This window comes from Chenopodium quinoa, unplaced genomic scaffold (genome assembly GCF_001683475.1).
Source record: "Chenopodium quinoa cultivar QQ74 unplaced genomic scaffold, ASM168347v1, whole genome shotgun sequence".
Classification (NCBI taxonomy): Eukaryota; Viridiplantae; Streptophyta; class Magnoliopsida; order Caryophyllales; family Amaranthaceae; genus Chenopodium; species Chenopodium quinoa.
The window spans coordinates 2174408-2201444 of NW_018743206.1; the positions used below are offsets into that span (position 1 = coordinate 2174408).

The following is a 27037-nucleotide window of genomic DNA, read 5'->3' on the forward strand; positions in this document are numbered from 1 at the left end:
GTGCTAGCAAAAGTGGAGTCAAACTTCCTTGATTCTTGATCCAAACCAATGCATAAGAGTATATTAAGTTATGTACCTAGCACCAAGCACACAAACATTTCCATGAGGCCAAAAACTATTCTAAAAATAAAAAAAATGAAAGCAATAAACACAGGTTACTTCCCGAGAAAGGCTTGCTTAAGGTCCAAGCTTGACCGCTCTAGTAAATAATATTGCAAGGATCGTAAGAGCTTATCAAATGCACTACTACACATTTCATAAGAAAGAAGGTAGGAAAGTGACGGGAAGATAACGTGCAACAAGGATAGTGCACGCAAATGAGGAGAGAGATGCCAAGAAAAAGAAGAAGAAGAATCAAAAGAAAATTCAACAAAAGAAGAAGAAGAAGAAGAAAAAGAAAAGGAAGGCAAACTCTCCTTAAAATGTTTTTTTGGTGGCAAAATCACCCTTTTCCTCAATAATCGATGAGTGGGGAGCTTGAAGATCACAAATAGAAAGAGGGTCCCCAATAGGCTCTTTGAGAAAAGAAGGGAGTGACATGGGATAGGAGGGAACATGATCAAATTTTCTTGAAAATGGAATATGATGACGTGGGGGGATAGGAGAAATGGTCTCACAAATGATCTCATTTTCACCACCTTGCCTCTCATCACTAATAATGGAATGAAAATTAATCATTGAATTCTCAAAAGAAGAACACTCGTGATCTACATCTCCCTCAAACAACCAATCTCCAAGAGAAACAACCTCATCTTCCAATTCCCTATCACGACGATAAACAACATTTCCCTTAGAAATTTGAAAGCCTAAGATCTCAAAACCATGCATGAATGGATGCAAATTCATCTCAAATTCATCTCTTTCCCATGAAGCATTCTCAATGAACTCACTCAAAATGTCATTATTTTTCATTTGAACCTCACAAAATAAATGGGACATAATCTCAAATGAGTCCAAATACTCATGAATAGAGGAATCACAAACATGCACTTGGTCAAAATAAGAAAGAGGGTTTTGATTCATAAAATCATCATTTAATTCACTCTCAACTCTCTTTCCTTCACTCAAAAGCTCATTGTTGTTTTCCTCACAATCTTTTGATTGCACAAAAACATCATCATCATCATCATCTTCAATACACACATGGGATTTGAAAGATTCAAGATCATGCAACAAAGATGACAATTGGCTTTCTAGCTCTTCCTTTCTCCTATTTCATCAACCTCCTCAATACGCTCTTCACTCCTATTCATCATCTCCAATTGACTTCTCATAGAATTTAAAAACAACTCCTTACTTGGCCCAAAAGTAGAATCAAGCTCAACACACCTAATAAGGGATTCTAAATAATCAATCGGACACTCACAGGATGAAGAAAATTGAGGGTTAACAAGGGGAGAAGGATCACAACCAAGATTGTAAGCATCAACTTTAGAAGGATGAGTATAATCATCATCACGGGGAGAGGGGGCGCAATCAAGCATATAAGATTCATTATTGGGAGAAAAAGGTACATCACAAGAAGGCATGCTAAATAATGAAGAATAATGAAACACACCATGCTCATCAACATTGGAATGCACCTCATCATCATGAACAATAGAGGAAATAGAGTTGAAATCATTTGTTCTAGGTTCACTAATGAGATCATGTGACAAATCATGGGAATGCATGCTAACATTAGAAGAATCGACACATTGCACATCAATATTAGAAACATGATTACCCTTATTGTAAACATCCCTAGCAAACCATACATAAAAATCCCAAGCATCATCAGTTGATAATGCTTTAAATTCACCATTATACATGCTTTCAACAATATCCCTAGTTTGCTTATTCAAACCAAAATAACAAATCTCAGAAGCCTCCCAAAGACTATAACAATTACGATCTACAAGTCCCTCAAGTCTATTGAAATAATCACAAAAAGGCTCATTATCATATTGAGGAAATGAGAAACATGCCATTTTTTAATTTTTTTTAACAAAAACAATCAAACAAACAAAAAATAAATAAACAAATAAAAAAAAGTATACACAAAGACCTAGACTCAAGCAATCAAAAACAATCAAGCATTGACATCGTTCCCCGGCAACGGCGCCATTTTGATGGGCGTTAGAACGGTCGCACATTCCACACTCAATTAAAATAAATTTATAAATCCTAAAACTAACCCCTAAACAAGTTTAGTGGTAAGTTCGGAGTCGAACCACAAGGAACGGTAATGCTAGATTGTTCTTAATCTAATGCCTAAGCTATGCCGAAGTCGATTCACGGATAAAGGACACTACAACTACACTAAAACACATATAAAGAACAAGGTATGATAAAGTCTACTAGGGGAAAAGATCCACTTAGAACAATTAATAAGCTAATGAGAATCCATTTGATAATCAATCATGCAAAGAAAGAATTATAATGAGAATTAACTACACTCAAAAGTAATCTCTCAAATTCCTAGCCTAGATCCCTCATTGACTAGGTGCATAGAAGAAAATTACCCAAAATGCAATCAAATATATCAATTCTAATTCACAATCCCTTGTCAAACTAAAACCAATATGCAATTAAGTGTGCTATCATGGGAGATCAATCCAATCTAAAACAAACAACATGCCAACATCAATTCAATCAATTTAATCACACAATTATCATCAAATTTATCTCAAATAACTCAAATAATCATTACAAAGCCTCACTCAACACCTAGTAGAAGGGAAACTACTCAAGCATAATGAAAGCAACTAAATAAAGCAATAAGAGAAGAGAAAGTAAGAAATTCTCATTGATATAAGGTGGAGATCTTCAAATTCCTCATTTGATTATCCAAAATCCATGAAAACCATTGTGCTCCTCACTTTCTCTCTCTAAAATTTTGAGAGTTTCTCTCTCTAAAACCTAAAACTAACCTAAAATCTATTCTAAACTGAAAAAAAAAATCTTTTTCTTTAATGAGCAAAAAAATCTATTTATACCCCTTACAAAATTGCTTAGGAAGCTCCGCAAAAAGTCAGCTGAAACGGGAAAAGGTCCGACCGAACTCTGGGTAGGTTCGGTCGGACTCAAGGTAGGTTCGGCCGAACTCAGGGTAGGTGCGGTCGAACCTCCCTGATCCTTGTTTGGTCGAACTTTCCTGGTTCGACCCCTCCTGTAAACATGCTGAAAACTTGGTTGAAACTGCCTTGGAGGTTCGGTCGAACTTTTAAAAAGTTTGACCACACCTTGGTTCGACCGAACCTCTTAGAGGTTCGGCCACACCTCCTCTTGAACTTCCTCTTCTTGCTTCCTCTCCTTCCCTTTTGCTCCTCTTGTCTTTGTCCATGCCTCCATACTTGGCCAAGGGGCCTCCTACCGTGCTTAGGACCGCCATGGAACCTGCAAAAGATAGAAAAGATCACGAGAGCATGGGGATGATAAAATTATGCATAAAGATTATCAAAACAAGCGCAAATAAGCATACTTTTCATCCATAAAAAAAAGGAAGCCATAAGAGGAGAAAAGAGGTAGAAAAACCTAAGAAAAACAGGAGAAAAGAGACCAATACACTACCCCTAAGGGTAACATAAATGTCACTCATCACTCATCCGGATTGGTTCAGAGATGAGGCATTCCTTTCCGCCTGCGGTCTTAGCACCTTTTGGGACAAACGTAGGTTTACAGATTAACCGGCATATTATGCCGCCTGTATGGTGTTTGAATGCTCTAACATTTTTCACTTTACTATTTTGTAGAGAAAGGACTTGAGATGACTCCACCAGAGAAAACGCCGGCTAAGTCAGCCGCCGAAATAAGGAAGGAGCAACTCGAGCAGAAAAGGGCCCAACTTGCAGCCAGAGGCGGTGGGGTAAGCACCGGCTGATCTTATGTCGCCTATATGTCTTGCATACAATCTTGATTCTAACTTGTTGCTTTGCTTTTTTTTGCAGACGGGGAGCCAGAACGTTCCTCGTTCTTTGAGGCAAATGGTGAGGAGACCGGGGGAGGAACTCCCCCAGCCGGCTTCACAGAGGCGGAGGGTCTCCAGTGGCCCCGCGCCAACCTCAGCCGGTAGAAAACCGGCTCCTGAAAGACCCATAACCGCAGGCAAAAGTCTGCAAAGCCTGGGTTTAACCTCAGGGCCGGCTGAGGCCGTATCTAAGGAGCCTGAGGTTCCTTCTGACCGGGTGCTTGCTGTTGCATCCGGCTCAAATGCGGCTTGGGGTGGTCTCACCCCTCAGCCCGAAAACGAAGGTACGGATTTCCCTTTTGACCCCCCCTGGCCGCTTGGGCTTGTTCGAGTCAAGTCCTAAGCTTCTCAGTCGGGGGATTCTTCCGGAAGCTGGCTGAATATAGGAGACGCTTATGCCCAACACTTAACAAATATCTCTCATGATGCAGATGTTGCTTCTCGTTGGCCGGATATGCAAAATTATTCCAAGAGAATGCTGAGGACCCTCACCCGGTCCGAGAAGGAGGCGGTACCGAGTGTCAACCAGGTCAACCTTGACCGCATCACCTCACTGCTGGCTGAGGTAAAATACCGATTGGGGTAATTTTGGGCAATTTTTCTAACTTCCGGTTGTTATATAACTTAACTGACTTCTTTTCCGCCTGACGTTGCAGGTAATGTTGAGGGTTGACGGGATGAAAGCTCCCTTGCGGAAGAAGCAAGAGGAGGTAAGGGATGCCTAGAGACGGGCAGCCGAATTAATTGATGTCTGCCAATATAACTCCCTTATGCTTTAAATCCAAACTAAAGCCTGGGAGATGAATCAGGAGGAACTCATCCGGGAGCTTACGACTGCTGCTGATACAGCCAACCAATATGCTGCCGACTGGAAACTCCAAGTTGACAAACTCAAGGCTGACGTTAAGGCCTTGGGGGAGGCTGACAAGGAGAATGTTGCGCTGAAAAATGAGGTCACCCGGCTGAAGGACGAGCTGGTTAAGACCAAGAAGGAGCATCTGGACCAGCTGTCGGCCGAACAGAACCGGCTGGTCACCGAGAATGAGCGTGACTGCGAAGCACGCATGAAGATGGCATGGTCCATGATCCACCCGGAAACCAACTATGCTTTCTTTGACTTGAGGTACAAATACGCAATAGAGGTACTTGGTGCTCAAGTACTCGGGCTTCAGCAGCCGGCGCCCTTCGAGGAGTGGGCCGGCATAGGGGATGAACAGGCGGAAGATGAGGTGCCGAGTGGGGCAAGAGAAGCCCAACCCCAGCAGATCCAAGATGCCCCTAATGCCGGTCAGGGCCAGCAGCCGGAACAACAGCAGCAGTAGTAGCTCAAAAAAAAATTTAAACTCCTACTTTCATCCAGCCTGCGAGCCGTGTAATCTTGTATCATTTTCTCCGGACAGGGGTCCGGCTAACATTTTAACTTGAAATTTTATATATATATATATATATGTATATATATATATATATATATATATATATATATATATATATATATATACCGACTGTGTCGGTTCACTTTGCCATTTTGTTTCAATTTTCAATTTTCTGCAATTTGCCTTGAATGAATTTTTTGTTGAATTTTTTGTTGCAATCTGAATTGATATATACCAGATGCATTAGCCCTGTCTTCCCCTGGAAGGTTGCTTGCTTAATAGTTACAAACTTGAAGCAAGCAGCCGTCCACAAGCGTCTGGATGAATATTTATGCGGTTTGTGACCGTTTCAAAACAGATTTGAACCCAAGTCAAATCGGCCGGCTGTGCCGGCTAAATCAAACTTAGGATACGCGCTTAACCGGCTGGGGTTTTACCCCTTAGGTATCCAACAATGTCGTTGGTTGGTATGCAGGCGGCCTAGGGCCGGACATATGCATTTTAAACAATTGCGGATTAATGATAATGATAATGGAAATGGTAGCCGGTTGTATAGCTTTTTGGCAAAAGCCCACTGAAGACCAAGATCACCGCCTGTATTGCGTTGGGGCAATAACCGGGTGTTCCTTGATTTTAACAAGGTTTTGACCCTGTTTATGGAAGCTGAAGCCGGCTGTAATGCTTTCTGGCAAAAGCCGGCTGCAGATCAAGATTTAATTCACCGTTTGTATTACCCTAAGGCAATAACCCGGTGTATCTTGATTTCGATAGGTCATTCAAATGGCCATGGGTTATCTTTAACCTAACCGGTTAAAGTCCTTTGAGTCTATGACCTGTAGAATAATGTACCACCCGGAAGGGAGATGTTCTCTTCGACGAATTCACCCAAATGGGCGTCGCCGGATGCCTGCTCATGGTTTAGAGGAGGCGATGTAAAATATGTTGGCCTTTGGCCTTTTTAATAACTAAGTTAGATACTTATCCTTCTACTCATTTTGAGCAAACGGGTGCCCGGATGTGCATTGCACAAGTGGGACTTGGATGATGCCCGGGTGTGCATTGCACATGGGACTTAGAAGTTGCCCGGTTGTGCAATGCACATGGGACATTATACGAAAAGAAATTGAAATAAAGTAACTCTTTCATTGATATACTCTATTTACAAAATATTTACAAATCCTTAGTAGTACTTTTTCAAGTTGTCTACACTCCAGGTTCTGGCTAGCTGCCTGCCGTCTGGTGTTTCCAGGCGGTAGGTGCCGCCTCTGACTTCTTCAAAAATCCGGTAGGGGCCCTCCCAATTAGGGGTTAGCTTCCCTTGCTCATTTGCCCTACCGGTTGCCTTCATTTTTCGTAGCACAAAGTCCCCCACTTTGAGAGGTCGTTTGTGTACTCTTTTGTTGTAGGCCCTCCTCATTCTCAGACGGTATATCTCATGACGCAAGGCGGCGTTGCCCCTGCGTTCTTGGAGTGAGTCCAATGCAAGACGCATGGCCTCCCAATTAGCCTCTTCATCATCTAGCATGACTCGGAGTGTTGGCTCGTAAAGTTCAATTAGCAGGACGGCTTCAGTGTCGTATGTCATGAGAAACGGGGTTTCACCGGTTGCCCCTTTTTCGGTTGTTCTGATGGCCCAAAGGACGTGAGGTAACTCATCCGCCCAAAGACCGCCAGCTTTTTCAATTTTCTTTTTTATGCCGTCCGAGATAAGCTTGTTGAAGGCTTCAACTTGGCTGTTTGCTTGGGGGCGGCCAACGGACGCAAAACAATGTAAATTCCCCTGATCTCCTAACCAACTCTTGAGGGTAGGCGTTTCAAACTGAGGACCGTTGTCAAAGACCATGGACATAGGAACCCCGAACCGAGTGATGATGTTTCTCTAAATGAAGGAGATGACATCCTTTGTCTTAATGCCCTTGACCGCCTCTAGCTCAACCCACTTGGTGAAGTAATCCACTTCCACAAGGATGTATCTTCTTCCGCCTGATGCAGGCGTATAAGGACCTAAGATGTCCATGCCCCATTTTGCAAATTGAACCGGGCTGTAGATGGCCGTCAGATCTGTTGCCGGACGGTGTATGAGCCGGCCAAACCTCTGGCACTTGTCACACTTCTTCACCAATTCCATGGCGCCTGCCTCAAGAGTGGGCCAAAAGTAGCCTTGCCGCCTGGCCCTCTTTGCTAGAGTTCTACCGCCTATATGTGAAGCACAAAAGCCCGCGTGCAGGTCCTCTAGCACCTCTTTTCCCCTTTCAGGGGTAACACACTTCAGCAACAGCTGGAGGTAACCCTTTCTGAAGAGCTCTCCCTTATACATTTCGAAGCTCAAAGCTCGCTTTTTCAATGTTGCCGCCTCTGAAGGGGCATCCGGCAGAGTGTCGCCTACCAAATATTCCCGGATGGGGTCCATCCAGGTAGAGCTTCGGTCAAGAACTCCAATGGGATCATGTTCAATGCTTCTTTTTTTCATGACCTCCCAAAAGACTGACCTAGGCGTATCACAAGTGGCGGATGAGGCCAGTTTGGACAATGCATCCGCCTGATTGTTCTCTGACCGGGGCACCTGACTTAGATGGAATTCATCAAGTGTCCTAGCCTCATCTTTGACCGCCTACAGATACTTGATCATTGCCGGATGGGTGGCCTCATAGTCACCATTGAATTGGCTAACAATCAATTGAGAATCTGAGCAGGCGTCAACTTTCCTTGCCCCTGTCGCCTTACACATGCGTATACCGACTAGTAGGGCCTCGTACTCCGCCTCATTATTGGAGGCCTAGAACATGAACCGTAGTGCGTATTCATATTTGTCCCCTTCCGGAGATATGCAAATTACGCCTGCACCACAACCGTTCATAGTAGAGCTCCCGTCTACATATAACTTTCAAACCTGATCAACATTTTCCAGGGCTGTAGCGATCTTGTCATTTCAACAATGAAGTCGGCGAACGCCTGACCCTTCACTGCCTTTCTAGGCTCAAAATTTATTTCCAGACTTTGCATTTCAATAGCCCACTTGAGCATTCTGCCAGATGACTCTAGGGTTGTCATTGGCCGCTTGAGGGGTTGGTCTGTGTAGACCACCACCGGGTGTGCCAAGAAGTATGGTTTCAGCTTCTTGACTGCCATGAAAAGAGAAAGGCCAAATTCTTCAACCAGGGGGTACCGCAGCTCAGCATTTCGAAGTACATGGCTAATGAAATAGACCGGAGCTGTATGCCGTCTCTTTCAGCTAAGAGAACGGCACTGAGGGCATGATCTGAGACGGCCAAGTACATGTAGAGAACCTCTCCTGCTAGAGGGCTGACTAGCCGTGGCAAAGAGTGGAGATGCTCCTTCAACTTCTAGAATGTCGCCTCAGCATTCTCCTCCCATTCAAATCTAGTCTTCTTCTTGATTACCTGGAAAAAGTAGAGGCACTTGTCACCTGACCGGCTGAGGAATCTCCCCAATGCCGCCAGACAACCGGTGAGTCTTTGGACTTCTCTGATAGTGTCAGGTGACTTAATATCAATTACCGCCTGCACTTTGTCCGGATTGGCCACTATCCCCCTTTGATCAATCAAGAATCCGAGAAACTTCCCAGACTCGACACCAAAGACGCACTTTTTGGGATTAAGCATGACATTATGCCGCCTGAGGGTGGTGAAGGTTTCTCAGAGGTCAGCAAGGTGATCCGTCTGAAGCTTGGATTTGACTATCATATCATCAATGTACGCCTCTACATTCCTCCCAATTTGATTAATGAAGACCGTGTTAATCATTCGTTGGAAGGTAGCAGGCGCATTTTTCAGCCCAAACGGCGTCACCGTATAACAGAACAACCCTTGATCAGCGACGAATTTCGTCTTCTCTTGATCTTTTTTCCACAAGAGTATCTGATGGAAGCCTGAGTAGGCATCCATGAAGCTCATCAAAGCATGGCCGGCTGTAGAGTCGACTAGACTGTCGATCTTTGGAAGTGGATAACTATCCTTCGGGCATGCCTTGTTTAGATCTGTGTAGTCAACACACATCCGCCAGGTACCATTCGGCTTCTTGACAAGAACGACATTGGCTACCCAATCCGGGTAGTAGCATTGCCGAATGAACCCAGCATCCAGGAGCTTTTTTACCTTGGCGGCTGCCGCCTGTGATCTCTCTTCGCCGTGGTTCCTTTTCTTTTGCCTAACCAGCTTCTATTTTGGATTCACGGCAAGTTTGTGGACAGCAAGATCCGGGCTGACGCCTGGCATCTCTTCCACTTTAAAGGCAAAGAAGCCTTTGAATTCTTTCAGCAGTTGGTGCAAGTCTGCACCCAACTTTTCAAAAGCAACTGTCCCCAGTTTTACGGTTCTTTCCAGACGACTGTCATCTAGAATAATGTCCATAGTATCACCAGCCGGCTAGGGACGGAGATCCTCTAATCGCTCCCCGATCAGTGATTGCTATTGCTTCTCTTTTTTGGCGACCAGCAGATGGTCCGCCTTTCTCTTCTTGTCGGCTGCCTTGGGAGCAGGCACGGCTTCATTGTCATCAAGGTCCAAGGGCTCCTCGTTATGGCCGGCTGCAATAGCAGTCGGCCTAACGTTTGAGAGGTAGCACTCCCTAGCCGTCTTCTGGTCCCCGCTCAGGGCACCGACTGACCCGTCATCCCTCTCAAAATTAATCAGCATGAGGGACTGGATGATGACTGACTTAGACTCGTTGAGGGTAGGACAGCCCAAAATGAGATTGTAGGCGGTCAATTCCTTGACCACCAAAAATTTGACGACCATGTGCCGTCCTTACCCCTTCTCTCCTAGCCGGATGGGCAGGTCAATCCTCCCCACCGGATACTCCTCCCCCAAAGCCGACTAGGGGGTGAGGAGCCTTGTGCATGCTGCTAGGCTTGTACTTGAGCTTTGCTAAGCACTGGTAGCTGATCAGGTCAGACTAGCTCCCGGTATCGATTAGGATCTGACCCACTTGTTGGTTGGCAACCTTGCTTTCGATGACTATGGGGTCATCATGGGGTCGCCTGACCATACCCCGATCCTTCTCAGAGATGAAGACCTTAGGGAAGGTGTCTTTCGAAGCCTGGCCCTCATCCTCTAGGTTGGATAGTTTCCGGATATTATCCTTGGTACCCTAGATGGTTGGACCTCCGCTTGCGAAGCCGCCAGCTATGGTGAAGATGGGTTCTTCATCAGTATCAGAACTCACAGCCGGCTTCTTTGACAGTTGTCCATTGTTGGGTTTGGGGTTACCCTTGAACTTCACCAAGTAGGACTTCAGAGCCCCCTCATTAGCCAGACGGTCTAATAGCCGCTTGAGGCTATAGCAACCATTGGTGTCATGGCCAACGTCCTCATGGAAATGACAGTACTTGCTCTTGTCACGGTTCTTGATAGAACTCTTCATAGCAACCGGTTTTTCAAGAGTTAACCAGTCTTTGATCTCCATGAGGATGGAGGAGCAGTCCTTGTTAAACTCGTACTTGGGGACGTACGGTTCCAACTTTCTCTGTTTCTTCTGGGACGGCTGACCAGAGCGATCCTCCGCCCAGACTTCTTTTCTTTTCTTGCCCTCTTCTTTTTTGGTCGGCTGGGCATGCCGACTGTCTTTCTTGTCAGACCTCCTTGGCTCCGACAAGTGCTTGATGGCACAGAGTTTCGTCGCCTGTATATAGGCTTCGGCTTCCATCAAAGCCTCTTGGAGGGTAGCCACCCTCTTGCGGACTAGGTCGAACTTGAAAGTCGACCCATCCTTCAGACCCTTGAAGAAGTCTGTGTATGCAACTTCGTTAGACAGCCCCTGAATCTGAATTCTCATCAGATTGAACCGCCTGACGTAGGACTGTAGTCCCTCCTTGTCTCCCTGCTGAATAGCCCCTAGGTCGAGACTTGTCTTTTTGGCAGGGATGTTCATGGAGAAGTTGGACGCAAATAGGTATGCAAGAGTCTTGAAGTTATTGATGCATCCGGCTGGCAGGTTGCAAAACCATCGTTGGGCTATGCCCTTCAATGTTGCCGGGAAGCATCGGCACCAGGCGGCGTCATCCATCCCCTGTAGGTACATGAGGTTGGTGTTTTTCATTAGGTGATCTTCCGAGTTGGTGGTACCGTTGTAGGTACCAACCAACACATTTTTAACCTTGGCCGGCTGTGCCGCCTCGGTTATCTCCCGGGAGAAAGCCGAAGGCTGTTCTCCAAGGTTGAGCAGCCAAGGTTGAGCAGCCGGAGCTGCCAGTCCATAGGCTGGACTTGATGTGTCGCCTGACCCCCAAAGGGGGACGGCTGCATGTATGGTGATCTATACGACATGTATGGTTGTAGGGGCACATACGGAATCGACTGGATGATATGAGGGCAGTACGTGCGGACATGCCGCATGACTGACTCCCTTAACGTGTTTCCGAATGCTTCATTGAAGTATTGCGAAAACTATCTAGGTAAGTCGATGTTGAGGCTGACTCAGACATTTGCTGACTTCTCTTCTCCTGGATAAACATCCGGGCGTTAGAGTAAGTCTTTTTGGACCCATCCGGTTGTACTTGCTGAATGGCCTTCCTTTGCCCTGATTTAGGGAAACGAAGTTTTGATAGGTCGATCAGGGGCCCATCCGTCCCTTAGGTTTGGGGTGAGGAGTAGGCACCCGGTCTTTAATCTGCTTCTTCCCGAAGGGAGAAGACTTCTTTGCCGACTGACCCTTGTTTGAGCCAGTTGACTTCTTGATTATATCTTTTATTTCCCCCTTGAAACTCGTCATGAATTTCATGAGCTCGTCTCTGGTGTCGGGGGTTGTGCCCTCCGCCGCCTGGGGTTGCCCAGCATGCTTGCCGCCTGGGTTGCTAGGACCAGCTTTGTCTTGGCCTCGTTCCTTCTTTTCTTTGGAACGGGTGCGCCTTGTTCGAAATGACCCGTCGGGGGCCACATAGGTGTCGACCTCGTAGTCTTCACCACTTTCATGGTCCGTATGGATCTCAGGTTCAACCATAGGCCGGCTGCCCTCTACAGGCGGTACAGTGTCAGATGCCATCTTAGAAGTACTCTCCCCACAGACGGCGTGGGTTCGATCCCCACAAACGGCGCCAAATGTTTCGGGGTTTTTGGAGTCCCTCGGAAGAGTTACAATTCTGGGAATGCGCGCCTGACGTCCGTACCTGCAAAACCACGAAACTCCGGTTGGGTGGAGTTCCTCCTCCGACGATCAAGTTAGTATGATTCTGGATGGGTAAAAGTGCGGAAAGTAAATGAGTTTTTCTCCCTAATTCATAGAGATTCCGCAATTAATATTGCTCGGTTTTTTTTTGTATGTATTTTTTGAATATTTCTGAATCCCCAATAAATGAGGAGTTTCCTCTATTTATAGCAGATGAAAATCTGCTCCCCTATTAGGGTTACAATGCCACGTGTCAGCATTCGATTGGATCCCAAAGGCCCTTTGAAGGGTTGCCACGTGTCAGCATGGTATTGGACCACGTGGCATAGGGGGTTTTTTTACCCCAAACAAATAGCATCTCTATTTTTGGTGTAGTATGGACCAATTGCTCTAATTTCATCCTGTACACACAAGTTAAGAACATGGCAAACACATCTAGTATGAAGTGCGTCACCATCTAATATTACATCGGTCAAGTTTTATTTGACATAATTAACAGTATATGTCATTGAGGTTGCATTGTCAAATGTCAGACATGATTTTTTCTCGAAGGTTGTATTCATTTATCGCTTCCATTAAATGGCGAGCAATGTTAATACCGGGGTGGGGGTATTCCAGCATTTTGAAATGGATTATTCGTTTTTGTAATAACCATTGATCATCTACCCAATGGTAAGTCACACATAAATAGTGATATTTATAACCACTATCCCAAGAATCGGCAGTCAAAGACACTCTACAATTAAGTTTACTCAATTCGTCTTGTAACCGCATTTTGTACTCTAGGAAGTTTTCCATGGCGGCGGAACGAACGGTTTTTCTAGAGATTCTTTTATGTTGGGGTTGTAATGCTTTGTTAATGTAAGTGTTAAATGGGTCACTTTCGGAGAAAAGAAAAGGTTGTTCGGCGTGTACTATTATTTTCCCTAGTTCATCCCTATCCCTCTCATAGTTGTAGGTAAAGCCGTATGGATGGAATTGGGAAATTTTTGGCTGGGTTGGATCACTAGCTGGTTTTGCATAACTTCTCATGTGTCTACTTAAGTGTCCTGTCCCAGACTTGGATTGTGCCGAGTATGATTGACCACATGTTCTACATTTTGCTCTTGTTTGGTTTTTATTTAGGAGGAAATAATGCCATACCTCACTTTTGCGGCTTTTGATATGTACCATCTCACTTTCGGTTAACCATTCCTCATGTGTGTTTGGGAATTGGGTGTTTGTAGAATCGGGGATTTGTTGGTTAGTAGTAGAACCGAAGGCATTTAGGGTATCTTGTTGGCTACCTTGGCTAGAATAAAAAATTTTGTGGGTCAAGGAAATTAGGTGGGAATTGACCGAATTGTGGAAATTGGTTTGGTGGTGGAAATTCGGGCATATTATTCATGTTATAGGGTTGAAAACCGAAAGTACCATCGTGCCTAAATTGGTCAAAGCCTAGGGGAACGTTACCAGGGTCATTGGTTGGAATGGACGGACTCGAAATTTGGGGGCTCGTTGGATTAGGTGATTCCCTAGAACTACTACCACGGACAAGTCGAGTTTTCCCCCTAGATGATAGGTTGTTCGATGCCATAATTAACAATAATAATTTTAATAAAAACTAATTAACAATAATAATAATTAATAACAATAATTTTAACAACAATAATAACAATAATAATAATTAATAACAATAATTATAACAATAACAATAACAACAATTATAATTAGTAACAATAATTATAATAATAACAATAACAACAATAATAAATTAAAGATTAGTTTAGATCTTACAACCGTGCTTCAACGTTTTCCACTAATTACGATTACGAACTACTATAAGAAATAATAATTAGAGAATTTAAGAGAATTATTAGAGAATATAAGAGATTAAGGATTATTAGAGAATATAAGAGATTAAGAGAAGAGATTGTGAATTTGTGATTTGGGAAGTGAATGAAATTTGGTATTTATAGGAATTTGGGAAAAACTAGTCGTTAATGGCCGTTAGAAACAAAGGGGGGCAAGTGGGCAACGGCATTACAGCCGTTTTAGAGCCGTTGGCACGCAGGCAGTGTCTGGCGGGCCGTGCCTAGCGGGCCAGCACGCGGGCTTGGCATCGGGCTCGTGTCGTGCTGTGCTGGAAAAGCAGGACCCTTGTCTGTGATACGGCCCACGGGCTGCCGGCGTGCCACCGTGCCGTGCCGGGCCACCACCTCGAGCCATGCCGTGCCCCGCCGAAAATCGAGTCGTGCCGAGCCGCCCGCAGGCCAGCCCGGCCCGTGCCCACCTTTACCTGTAAGTAGAACAATCCCAGGTCCCATCTACAATCAAACAAGCCGTTGGAGAAATATAAGGTAACCCTCGCAGACAAAGCCACTTGACATCCTGCCTAGCCTCCAAACGAACCAAACGAGAAAACCTCGCAAACCTCTGCCAATCTAGAGCCTGCATATTACGAAGAAACTAATCTGACGCTAGACCAACAATTGACCCAGGTGACCAAACAGCTTTCCTAAACTTAAGTTGATTACAAGAAATCCAAATCGCCCAAAGGAGAGCAAATAACGAAGCAATACCCTTCCAATTTCTCAACGACGAAAAATGAGAAATTGTACTCGAGAACCAAACACTAGACGGAGGAAACTGCATAAGATCCCATTGAATGCCCAACACTCTAGACAGCCAAAGACTATAGATAGCAGGACAATATCTAAATGTATAAGACACAGATTCCACATCCACATGACAAAAGGCACAAACTGGATCAACTAGGAGGCCTCGAGAATTGAGAATAGCCGCCATAAAAAGAGCGTCATGCAACATTTTCCAACCAAATATTTTCCACAGAGGAAGAATTGGTAAAGCCCAAAACTTCCTCCACCACGCTGGAGAGATTTGAGATGGACTACCAGACATGACCCTAAGCTCACAAAGTAGAGCATATGCAGATTTTATTGAAAAAACACCATCCCTAGTAAAACTTCCAGTAAACAAAATCATCCATTAAACACACGGGCCGATCCAACAAAAGAATTCTAGCAATAGAGCTAGAATCATACAGCAGAGCTAGAGGAGAAGTTGAATTTCCTTAAATGGTAACACTGAAATAATCGTAAAAGATTGTTTGAGAAGTAGTTGTTGATATGTAAAACAGTATAGCAACCAAGCATAGCTTGGTCTAGTGATAAGGTTTGCATCTCACAACCATGAGTAGTGGGATCAAACCCCACTAGAGACGGGGTGGAAATTCTCTTACCCTTCCCCCCACTTTCAAAGTTCCTAGCCCACTAATCCGGGCCGAGAGGACCTATGAGAGGTTTTGGCCCGATAGGGCCCCCTTCTCCTTGCCAACCAATAAAAAAAAAAAAAAAAAAAAATTGTATAACGATATAATTGTGCAAGTACATACTATGCAAATCAACTGATTCGGCAATTGCATTTGAAAGATATTGCATTTCCTTAAAAAGGGAGCATGCAATATATGTGAAACTATTTTGAGATTTGAGAATTATTGCAATATTTAACAAACAGTTGAAGTACAAATTATGCAAACTAACCCACTTGATTATTTCCCTGATTAATGGACAACTAACAAAACCAGACACCAAGAGATCATTTGGTATTAGGCAAGCACTGAATCTAACGCAGAAAGCGGAAAGATCTAAGAGTCATCATCGTTTCTTTAGTCTGATTTCGTACTGGCATCATCCATCTCTGGAATTTAAAAGTTACAGTGATCCTTCGATATATACAGGCAACGTCAATTTAGCAAACATTCACAGAACTTCACCACATGTGACCCTATAAAAAGGTTAGAAGTTGTACACGTGTAGTTGTATCCTAAAAGGTTTTAAGCAGCTTCAGCAAATCCAACTCTCAGGTTTCCATAGTCAAACACCGTGTGGTATCGACCCATGAAAATATCCCCCAAGATCCTGCATACATTATGTTGACATAAGTTAAATTTGGACATTGACAATACAGGAAACGTTAAATAAACAGATACCATTCACTACAATACTCTCCTTTCAAGTCTTTAAGATGGTGTGGTATTAATTTACACATCCATGCATGAAGAGCATAAGCAAGATTCAATAGCTATGAAAAGGTGAAACATAATGCCTCTACTATTTTTCGCCTGGAAATTCTTAAATTTATCTCAATTGAACTCATTGGAGCTCTGAACTACACACATTTAATTAGCAGTTTTAGCACTGAACTGAACTTATGTATGCTTATCAGAACTTTACGTCAACTCTAAAGTGAGCTAATCTTAACTTGTCATATCTACCTGAACTAATACATAAAGAATCTAGACTAATTTAACTTGAACTAAACCTAGTCTTGAATTTAACCTACTGAAACAAATCCTGAAATCACTAGATCTACAACTGATTTGTCAAAAAAGAAAGAATGTGGCCTTGATACTAACCATAAGCAACAACAATAAAGAGACATAACTTAGAATCAGTTAGTCAAAAAGGGTAAAAAGAAAATACCAGAGAGGTCCACGAGGTGGGGGCACATCTAAAGCAGTGAATCCACTGATGCATTGTGCTGCAGCTCCCTCACCCACTTTCAGGATGTACTGTCAAGTATTTTCAAACATTTAGAGTCAAATTCAGAAAAGATGCCTCAATCACAAAATATAAGTTTCAGGATTCTGCATATATCTTTCAAAATTATCACGAATTTAGAACATGTTTTAGCCATATGACTACTAAAATCTACTTTACCAGAATATAGTTAGCAAAATCAACCTTGTCAAATGGTAAACTCACATTTATTTTTACATTCCCTTAGTCTGGGAAGTGACAATAGCAAAAAAAGTTATCACATCTGCAAACCTTAAAAAAAACTGAAGACTTTTTTCGCAAACTAGGGCATATTCATATCGGCTGAATTGTCCGCTATGTTTACATACACTATTCTTACCCAAGTATACCAGAAATTGAATATATGATATTTATCAAGTGAAGAGAATAGAAATCATAAAATACCTCCTCAGGACTGAGATCAAATGTTTTTCCAGCAATAGTGAATGAAACAGATGGCATAGTCGATAGATTGCTACAATCAACAGCAGATTCCCCCATTGGACTAGGAAGGCGATCGCAAAGCTGCAATGAAGTACATGCCTAAGCACACGAGATGAATTTGAACCATTTGAACCAATCATAGGCTTTAAGCTACTTTACCTGATTGGCATAATCCAAAATTAGTTCTTCAGTCTGATTTTGTTTTAGTTGATTTTGCATCCATACTACAGCCATTTCACAAGCACCGCACATGGCATCATGAAGACCGCCAGAAGACTTGTCCACATTGACATCAACCACACTTTCAATGCCCATACTGCAGAGAGGAAAACAGTAATAAATCTCACAAACACAAACAGGTTAACAAAAAGAGAGATGTGAATTAATTATAAAATAACACCAAATAGCTGTTCATCTATTCACCAAAGAATGGGAGGGGGTGGAGCAGAAAGAACTGACCTAACGTCTCGCTTGCCATCGAAGTTACATAAACCAATTTTGGAACACACTCTTTTTGGTTGAGTCTGTATTATTGAGATGAAAAGGCATCAACTTATTGGAAATTAATAGAGTTATATTCGCCAAAATATAGATAACAACTATACACAAACATTAGCATCTATAAAGAACAGTACAATGGCATACCTCTGATAATAGCAACTCCAGAATCTGTTTTCCGTATTGTTCAACCACTGTCTTGCATTCCACACTAACTACCCCAGCGGCACCAATTGCATGATTAATTTGAGCAACCACAGCCTGATTTATGGCAAAAATAAGTGTATCAAAACAGAGTCAGAACCCATGTTGCTATAATTGTATGTTACCATATGCAAATTAAGGGGAACATTTCATGAAAGATAACATGGATGAAATAAAAAAATATAAAAAAAAAATTAGGGTAAAAACACATGAAAACTACAACGGCAATTACTTCACCAACTACAAAAGAACAAAGTCATTGATTGTGACAGCAAAATTCTCTAAAGTTCAGCAACTGCATTGGTTGAGACAACAACAAAAGATTCATCATTGCATATGAGAGGATAACCAGAAATCTATGGAAAAAGAGAATACTTATTTGTGTATCAGAGACTGCACTGGATTACATTTGACACACCAAGCGAAAAATTCATCATTAAATATGAAAAGATAACCAGAAATCTATGGAAAAAGAGATTACTTATTGTGTAGAAGCTATCTCTCATCTAGTTGGTAGAAGAGAAAAGTAGAAGAGAACAGGCAATGAGGTAAGATATATTGAAATTCTTTGTACAAAAAGTTGGAGAAAAGTGGTAGACTGCAATAAAAATACTTCTCTGAGGCACAAGAAGTTTCAGTCGAAGTCTTAACAGCAAATGCTGAGCGTTTATGATGTGTAGTCATAAACAATTCCTTCATCAATGACCTTTTGATCCAAATTCTTGTAAAAAAAGGGTAGTTTCAACGTTACACAGTACGTGGGACATTTTGGAACGTGGGACGGGAACGAGAACGGGGAACGTAGGCTAAAGAGTTCCCGGAACGTATGGCTCTAGTTCTCGAAATTTTTTTATTAGAATTTTCTTTTTTTATTAGACTTTTAAATTTATTAGACTTTAATTGGAAAGTACTCCGTAATCAGCTGTTAACCAAAAAGTAAATAAAAAAGTTATATAGAACACTACTATCAATACATTACAAAAACTAGGCACTAAAAATAAAATAATAATAAAAAGAAAAGATAAACAGCTGTACAATGGAGTAAAAACTAGGCACTAAAGATAAAATAATAATAAAAAGAAAAGATAAAAAGGGGGTGTCCACCATTTTGTTTTAAAAATTAGGTTAGGGTCATTTACAGCCGTCAATGACCTTTTTCTTCCTTCTACACACTTCTTTCTTCATTTTCCTCCATTAAATAGAAGATTATTTTGTATATAAATGGGTACTTAGTTGCTGAATGAAAACTAATATGCTCTGCAGAACCTTCGTATACACCCTCCTCTTCCCACCCAATAAGAAAAAGAAAAATGATACATGGAAAAAAAAAATAACAATACACTGAAAACACATATTACTGTGTAAAACTGTGTTACTTCAGTCCCAATGTACATGTTCAATACTAACATATTACAAATTTTGGGAAATTCTCTTCCGTAACATCCAACCTTTTATTTTTCTTTGGTGAATTGGAGAAATAATTATAATTTTTGGTAATCTTGTAATATTGATTACCAAAGATTATAAGTATTTTAATCAAAATCCTTAACCATGGTTAGTTTATTAACATTTGAATATTTTTATTTTAAATATTAAACCATCCCCCCCCCCACCACCAGCCAACCACTCCCTTCCCCCTCCTTTACCGACAACCCCCCTCCCTCCTGCCCCGCCTGGAGACCCCAGCCACCCGACAGCCCCCCAGCCCCTCCCTCTCCCCACCCCGACATCCCACCCCCCCCACCCCCTCTTTCCCCCACCCCTCCTCTTTCCCTCACTGCTTTCAATAACCATAGAAACCAAAGCTTTGGAAAAGGAGATATCCGATCTGGAGAGAGAATTCAAAATCGAAGGCTAAAATTGGTGAATTGCAAGCTGAGATCGAGTCACTAAAGGCTAAGAGAGCATCGGAGCTTCAAGGTCAAGTTGTGGGTTTCAAGGGGGAGGGGCGGGCTGGCCAGTGAGGGAGGGGGCGTGGGAGAGGTTGCTGGGGGGAGGGGGTGAATTTTTTTTTAACAAAAAAAATTCATCTCTATAATACTTCAAATGTTAAAAAAAAAAATAATAATAATAATAATAAAATTAAAAAAAAAAAAAAAACTAACTATAGTTAAATATTTATCATTATTGTTATAATTAACTTAGAATAAATAATTCATAATTACCAAAGATAATAACTTTATTTCCAATTCACCAAAGAGAATAATAAAAAGTTAGGTTTTATCAAAGAAAATTTCCCTATAAATTTTTACTAATAGATAACTAAAGATATAATTGGACAAGTTTATTGTTACACGTGATAATCAACATGATACAACATTTTCTCAACTTTTTCCAAAACCAAAAAAAAAAAAAAAAAAAAAAAAAAAAAAAAAAAAAAAAAAGATACAATAAGAAGCAATTATTATTAGTGGCTAGGAAAACTAGAAGGTGAGTATTTGGATGTGGAATTTATATGTTAGACTAGGTGGTGGAACATATTGCTGTAGTTATGAGTAAAATGTTACTCTAAGAGGGGACAGGGTAACCTATTGCTAACATTAGGGGGTAAATGAATGACCAATAATGACACAACCCAAACTATATTTTTTTTGTTAATAACTTAGTTTTCAAGTAACTTCGATCATAGATATTATATACTCTGTCCCAAAATATAGTGCCTAACATTTCATTTTGGGTGTCCCAAATTGTTGTGCTGTAATTTTTCTTTTTTTATTTAACATAATCACCATAATACACAACTTTCTCTACCCTTGCTTGCTCGAAAGCCTTAATCCCATAAGTGGGGTCGGCAACATGAACCAACAGGACTTTAAGGAGGTCACCCATCCTACTACTACTCTCAAACATTGTGGCTCATGTCATGTCACCTTTTCCATATAAAATACCCTTATATCTAAAGCTTCATTAGATGTCATTATTAATGTATTTACTTTTCCCAAATAAAATACCTCTACTTTCCAAAATAATATTATGCACTCGGGAGTACCTTTTTTGGGGGTTTAAATTTGACTATTAAAACTGCAATGAAAGGACAACATTTCATCATCACAAATAAGATGGCATGTTATGCACTAAAACAAAAGAGGGAGGTCAATGGAGATAGACCAAGATGTCCTCTAGAAGAACTACAAGCAAACTTGATCAAGTGAATCTCATGGTCATATTTGAATAGATAAAGCATATTTGGGAATGAAAAAGATATACCATTGGGCCAGCCAACAAAGATGTCCCAGAATCAGCAATTGCAGAACAACCATCAGCACAAAAGCCTGAAAAGGTGACCATTTAAAACAGCATTTAGAATACAGCATGATATAATTGCAAAATAAGATGTCAAGAACTTCAACAGCTATAAATTACCAGTTGTCTCGCCAGCAACCAACACATCATCCATATCAAACTGCAATGTTAAATGTTCATGCTTAAAAAAATCAGAGCATATAAAGAGATAAAAATTAGTTATTGTGACGCTAACAAATTCTGAGAATAGCAACCTGCCAGTAGCCTTTCTGAGACACAGGAACCCATGTGTGTTTCCCAATGTAATGGTTAGGATCAACCCCACCAAAAACAATTTCACCCCCCTCTTCCTCATCAGTGTTTCGGTTCAGCCAGAAGGAAAACACGGGTTCCTTTACAAGACCCTGGTTCACCATATTGTACCTAGGTAAAGACAAAGCACTCGGTCAAGGGAAAACCTAGTAAAAATAGATAAAGAAATTTACAGTACCATTAGGGGATAAAACACTGGGCTACAGATACTATGCCTAAGAACTTTTATCATGAGGTTTTTTATTTTATTTTATTTTATTATTTGAAACCAAATTTTCAATACAAAAATAAGTCAGAAATATCTTATTTGAAACCAAATGTCCAAAAAGAATAGTCAATAACTATCATACCAGACTGGAACAGCTTTGCCAACAGATATTTCTTGGAACCCAAGCCCAAGTATACCATCAAACTTAGCAGCGACAAATGTGAGACTAGGCTCTCTTGTTGCTTCAATAAAATCCTGTCAACAGACAAAAAAAAAAAGGTGAATAGCTGAACGACAATAGAAAAATGTATAAAAAAAAATCCTCTAGCTAAACTTACTTGATTCTCGACCACAAGATCTCCCAAGGTAACATGATCTGTACTAAAGTACCCTGAAATGGCTCCAGTACCATAATGGATCTCAGCCTTCTTCCCTGTATCAAGTGTCAAGATCAGGAATACAGACACAAAATACCAATGCAAGCAAAAACAACAGACCCACACAGTAAACTCAAAAGCAACAACATATTTCGGAGAGTGCCTATTTCACTTAGGCATGCACATAATCCAAAACAATTGTGAAGCAACAAACAAGCCTAGCCCATGCACGAAAAGTCCCAGTCAAAACAATGTAGGACAATTAATAGTTAACAAGTTGACGGCTTCAACAGCAGCAGCTTATGTAACAACATTTTTTTTATTAGAGACAAAGGGAGACAGAAATAGAATGCTAGCACCAGCAACTCCAATTCTCTCTTCACAAAGTACGAGAATTTATTTTGCCAAATAAACCATCAATTACATCCCATCTTTTCAAGTCAAGTGACTAATATAACACATCATAGCAAAAACATGACAGGTTTACATCCATGTTTATTAAATTTCCATCAACATTCCAGCCATCTAAAATTGTTAACAATATTTAGAAATGAATTGCCTCACAGCTCACTTGATGTTTAGTGAACTTCATTGAAAATGTTTAGTTTAACCGCTAAGGCATGAAGTTCAAAAATTAAATACATTAACATATCCTTTCCCGTGTAGGAACTTGAAACTTTGAAAGTGGGGAAGAAAACGAAGGAAAAGAAACAAAAACAATTATTTGTTGTCACGAAAAAAATGACAAGAAGCAAGACAAACCATTTTTACAGTATGAACTTGATTTCCTGGCATTGTACTTAGAATGGAGAAGGCAGGCAATCTGTGGAATAATAAGATACGAATAAATTAATGACAAACACTATCTATTCACAATTCTTTGAACTTAAAAAAAAATAAATAAATAAATGACACTTACAGAAAAATAACATTTGGAAGAAGGGACCCAAAGGTTAGAACTTCCTGTGTCAAATATGACAGTGAATTTCTGTGGAGGAGTACCAATACCAATCTCACCAAAGTATTGAGCATCCAAATAGTTCTTCAGAGGGACAATATCCGCATCACCATTGCCGGCCAGATTATTGGAAAGACCATACCTCGTCATAGGCATCTTCATTGACTCTTCAGCCTTAGTAGTTAAACGATTGACCTGGTCAAACTTCTTCTTCTTCAAACCAATCCGAACCAAGCCATCATTTGATGCAGACATTACCAAGGGTGACAAAAGGAGCACAAGGAAAAAAGTGGAAAGCATGTTCTTAAAAGCGGTTCCCATCCTGCAAATCACAACACACACAATACATAAGAAAACTACTTCACATATGTTTTGGCCGAGGGCTTGCTTCCCACAACATGCAGCCACCAAGTTATCAGCATGTTTCAACCATTTTATCTAACATCTGTAACATCTTACATGACCTCATAGTTAAAACTTAATAGGAATTATTCGCTAAAATTAACGCCACTAATTACGCGACTGCACACAAATGTACAATTTACATCACCTATCATACTCAATAAGATTCATGCATCTATCACTCAATCAGATAAGTCAACAGCAAGTTGCACCAAGATGTTAATTACTCAAAAGCAAGTACAGTCTACCATCATAGTAAGTCCAAAAATCCAGACTAAAATGTAAGCGTTCAAAAGTCGCAACACTTCTCCCAAATTTTAGTCAACTCCATAAAATAGATCATTGTAAATTGAAATCACAATCAAAATCTCCTAATAAGCATACAATTCAAGAAATCACGAATTACAATTTCTCTCCTCTAAAATACAAAAGAAAAAAATAAAAAATAAAAAAAGTAATGAAAACAAAATTACAATTTCAACATCAAATTGAAAAAAACCGAAACCCTAAGTCACAATATATGATCAAATTCATAACATCAAACTCAAATACAACTAAAAACTAAAGAAAAACAGCAAAATCATCAATTAAAACACAAAAAATCAATAGAATTCAAGATAAAGCAAGTCAGCAACAAAAATGATCGAAAATCCGAGACATACAAGTTTAATTAACAAGAATGATGAATTGATTGAAAGAGGGAAGAAACTTACAGGGAAAAATTGTGTAAAATGGAGAGAGAAAAAGAGGAGAAATGCGATATCAGTTGAGAAATGTGTAATTATGAAAGTGATGCAAGCGTTTTGGGCTGTTCTAGTGAAGACTTGGGAAAAACGGAGAAATATATGCTCTTGATTTTAGGAGATTGCGTGTCGATGGAAGTTTAATTTTGGAATGGTAGTTCGTGGCGTGATGTGAATGGATTGAAATAGTATCATGAAAAGTTAATGAAAGTGAGTTTTTTTTTTTTTTTTTAATTAAGTTAATGAAATTGAGATTAATGCAATTTTCCACCCTTAGGAAACTTGTTTTCCACCCCTTCACAAACCAAACAAAGGAAAATGTAAAAAAAAAAATGGAAAAATTGTTTTCCATAAAAATATTATATATTAGACCAAACAGGGTCTTTGTGTAGTTGTATAGTGACCTGTATAGTTTGGGACATCCTTTAGTTGAGATGCGACCTGTTAAAGGTTTGCTTAGATTTTTAGTTGTAAATATATTTTGTGCTACGTTTTAATCATATAAAAACATCTAGTGGAGGCTTCTGTTCACAGCCAATCGAACACTCTCACCATTTATCTTGCAAAGCTCTTTTGCTCAGAGACGTGTGGGCATCCCATTCAAAGCTCTTTTGTTTAAAGGCGAGTGGACATTTCATCCTTTTAAAAGCTCTTTTGTTTAGAGACGTGTGAACGTTCAGCTCCTTTTCAGAAACGAGTGAACATTCCTGAGTAAGCTCTTGTTCAGAGACGAGTGAACATTCCTTGGGTAAGCTCTTGTTCAGAGACGCGTGGACACATTTCAGATCGATAACGCTCCCGGAGAATGTGGAGGTTTCCAAACAAAACAACTTTGATTCTACAAGATATCACTCAGAGACGTGTGATCGGCAAACCTAGATACGCGTTTCTTTCCCCTTAATTCCTTTATTTGTAGAACCGACATTTTCTGCAGGTACCGGCGTTAAAAAGAATGATTTAGGATCGCAGAACGTTCTAAATCATTCTCTGTCCCTATTGACTTACTTTGACTTGCGCTTTACGTTTCTCCAAACTCAGTCAAAGTGGGAGATTTTATAGACACCTGATAGTGTCTCCCCAAAAACCAAACCTAGTGATGAGCACCTTTCACGTTTTGATTTACAAGTTCAGTAAAGAGTTGAAGAGTCTCGCAAAGTTTCCTTAAGCCTTGACTATATACCTAACCTTATCTAAAATGTTTTAAACCAAAATCATTCATTTCGTGTATTTAAACCCAAAATCATTTATTTCGTGTCCAACTCATAAAAACGTCCAAAACTTATTATTTTGGTCCATGATCCAAGTCCAAACATTGTTTAGTTGGATGGGGCTTGAAAGGATCTTTCCAACGATATATTATAAGCCCAAATCCGACTTAAAACGAATAAGTTATGATCAAAATACTAAACCGAGCCCAAACCGAGCCTAAACCCACCTTACCTACAACCCAATGATTATGTGAGGGTCCAAATACCATATTCCCAATCCTAAATCAATTAGGATTCTTTTAGAGGCTTCTGGAAGGTTCTATGTATCCCTTTCGAAAAGATAAAAATCAAAAGAGTTTGAAATTGAATGAAACTTCTCTTTTTGATAATCCTAATCTTATTTGAATTAAAAGATGTTCGGATATGTTTTCCATCAGAAATCAAACTTCGTATGGCCTTTTTATCTTTTTAAATCACTGCGCCATGTCAGCAACCAACGTGCCACGTCAGCACCATCGCGTCGAGACAAAGTCAAACGTGTCGCGACAGTTTTGTCGCATCGCGTCAAAAGCTGTTTTATTTCGTTCCAAACTGTGATCTTTTCTGATCGCTTCGACTCTGTTTTTTCCCCTATAAATAGAGGTCGTTTTCCCTGTTTTCAGATCAGCAACAAGGCTCATTAACCAAAAATTACCAACAATCATCATAATCATTAATTCTCTTTCTTGATCCCCATGTTTATAGCCTTAGCATAAACACATCCTTGATACACCTAAATCATTCACAATACCTCCTTTGCAAAATTCGAATACTCCAAGCCATCCTCGACGTTGCTTTCGACCTCGACATGAAAGGTTGATAATTCGGAGGGTTTGGTCCCAAATCTATATTTGATTTATTTACTTTATTAATTTGATTTTCTTGAAGTTTACTAACGCATGTGTTGTTTTAATGGCAATAAAGTCAAGGCATCAAAGTAAGTAATTCAACTACTTAATTACTCTTTGGATTTTAGAGTAGAAACCATGTTTAGGATGTTATTTTGATTTCTAGTATCAAGATTAAGATGTTGATTTTTGATTGATAGTATCATGTTTAGGATAACGCTTTGATTTTGTTATTAAAACTTGGTTAAGTTTCTCAATTGAGTAAACTACCTAAGTCAAGCGGCTCCTAACCGAGAGTCCTTGAGAATAAATTGAGTTCTAATTCTAAACTTATCGAAGTTCTAAGTTATGCAGACATAACGCAGACGGCCTCGAGACCGTTTGGCCTTCTCAATGAGAACGTTAATATATCAAGTTTAGCGGTACAAAACCGTCTGCACTTGTTATCTTATTATACAAGCGGCCTTGGGCAACCGCTTGCCCTATGGGTCGGATGAGGCCAAGGACCATCTGAATGATGAAATGTTTA

The 27037-nt window shown here is 40.7% G+C and overlaps 1 protein-coding gene across 1 annotated transcript; it reads right to left on the bottom strand.

Annotated features, from left to right (window-relative positions):
• Window positions 1-15862: 15862 nt before the first annotated feature.
• Window positions 15863-24569, bottom strand: LOC110734052 (aspartic proteinase A1-like). Its single transcript, XM_021914113.1, has 14 exons — window positions 24384-24569; window positions 23230-23590; window positions 23073-23133; window positions 22272-22366; window positions 22076-22188; window positions 21668-21836; window positions 21534-21573; window positions 21378-21442; window positions 18114-18227; window positions 17928-17992; window positions 17628-17784; window positions 17430-17549; window positions 16929-17017; window positions 15863-16364 (listed from the first exon to the last, which is right to left on the bottom strand). Exons 2-14 carry the CDS (start codon window positions 23587-23589, stop codon window positions 16280-16282), a joined length of 1533 nt encoding a protein of 510 aa, XP_021769805.1. The 5' UTR covers window position 23590; window positions 24384-24569; the 3' UTR covers window positions 15863-16279.
• Between the last annotated feature and the right edge of the window lie 2468 nt (window positions 24570-27037).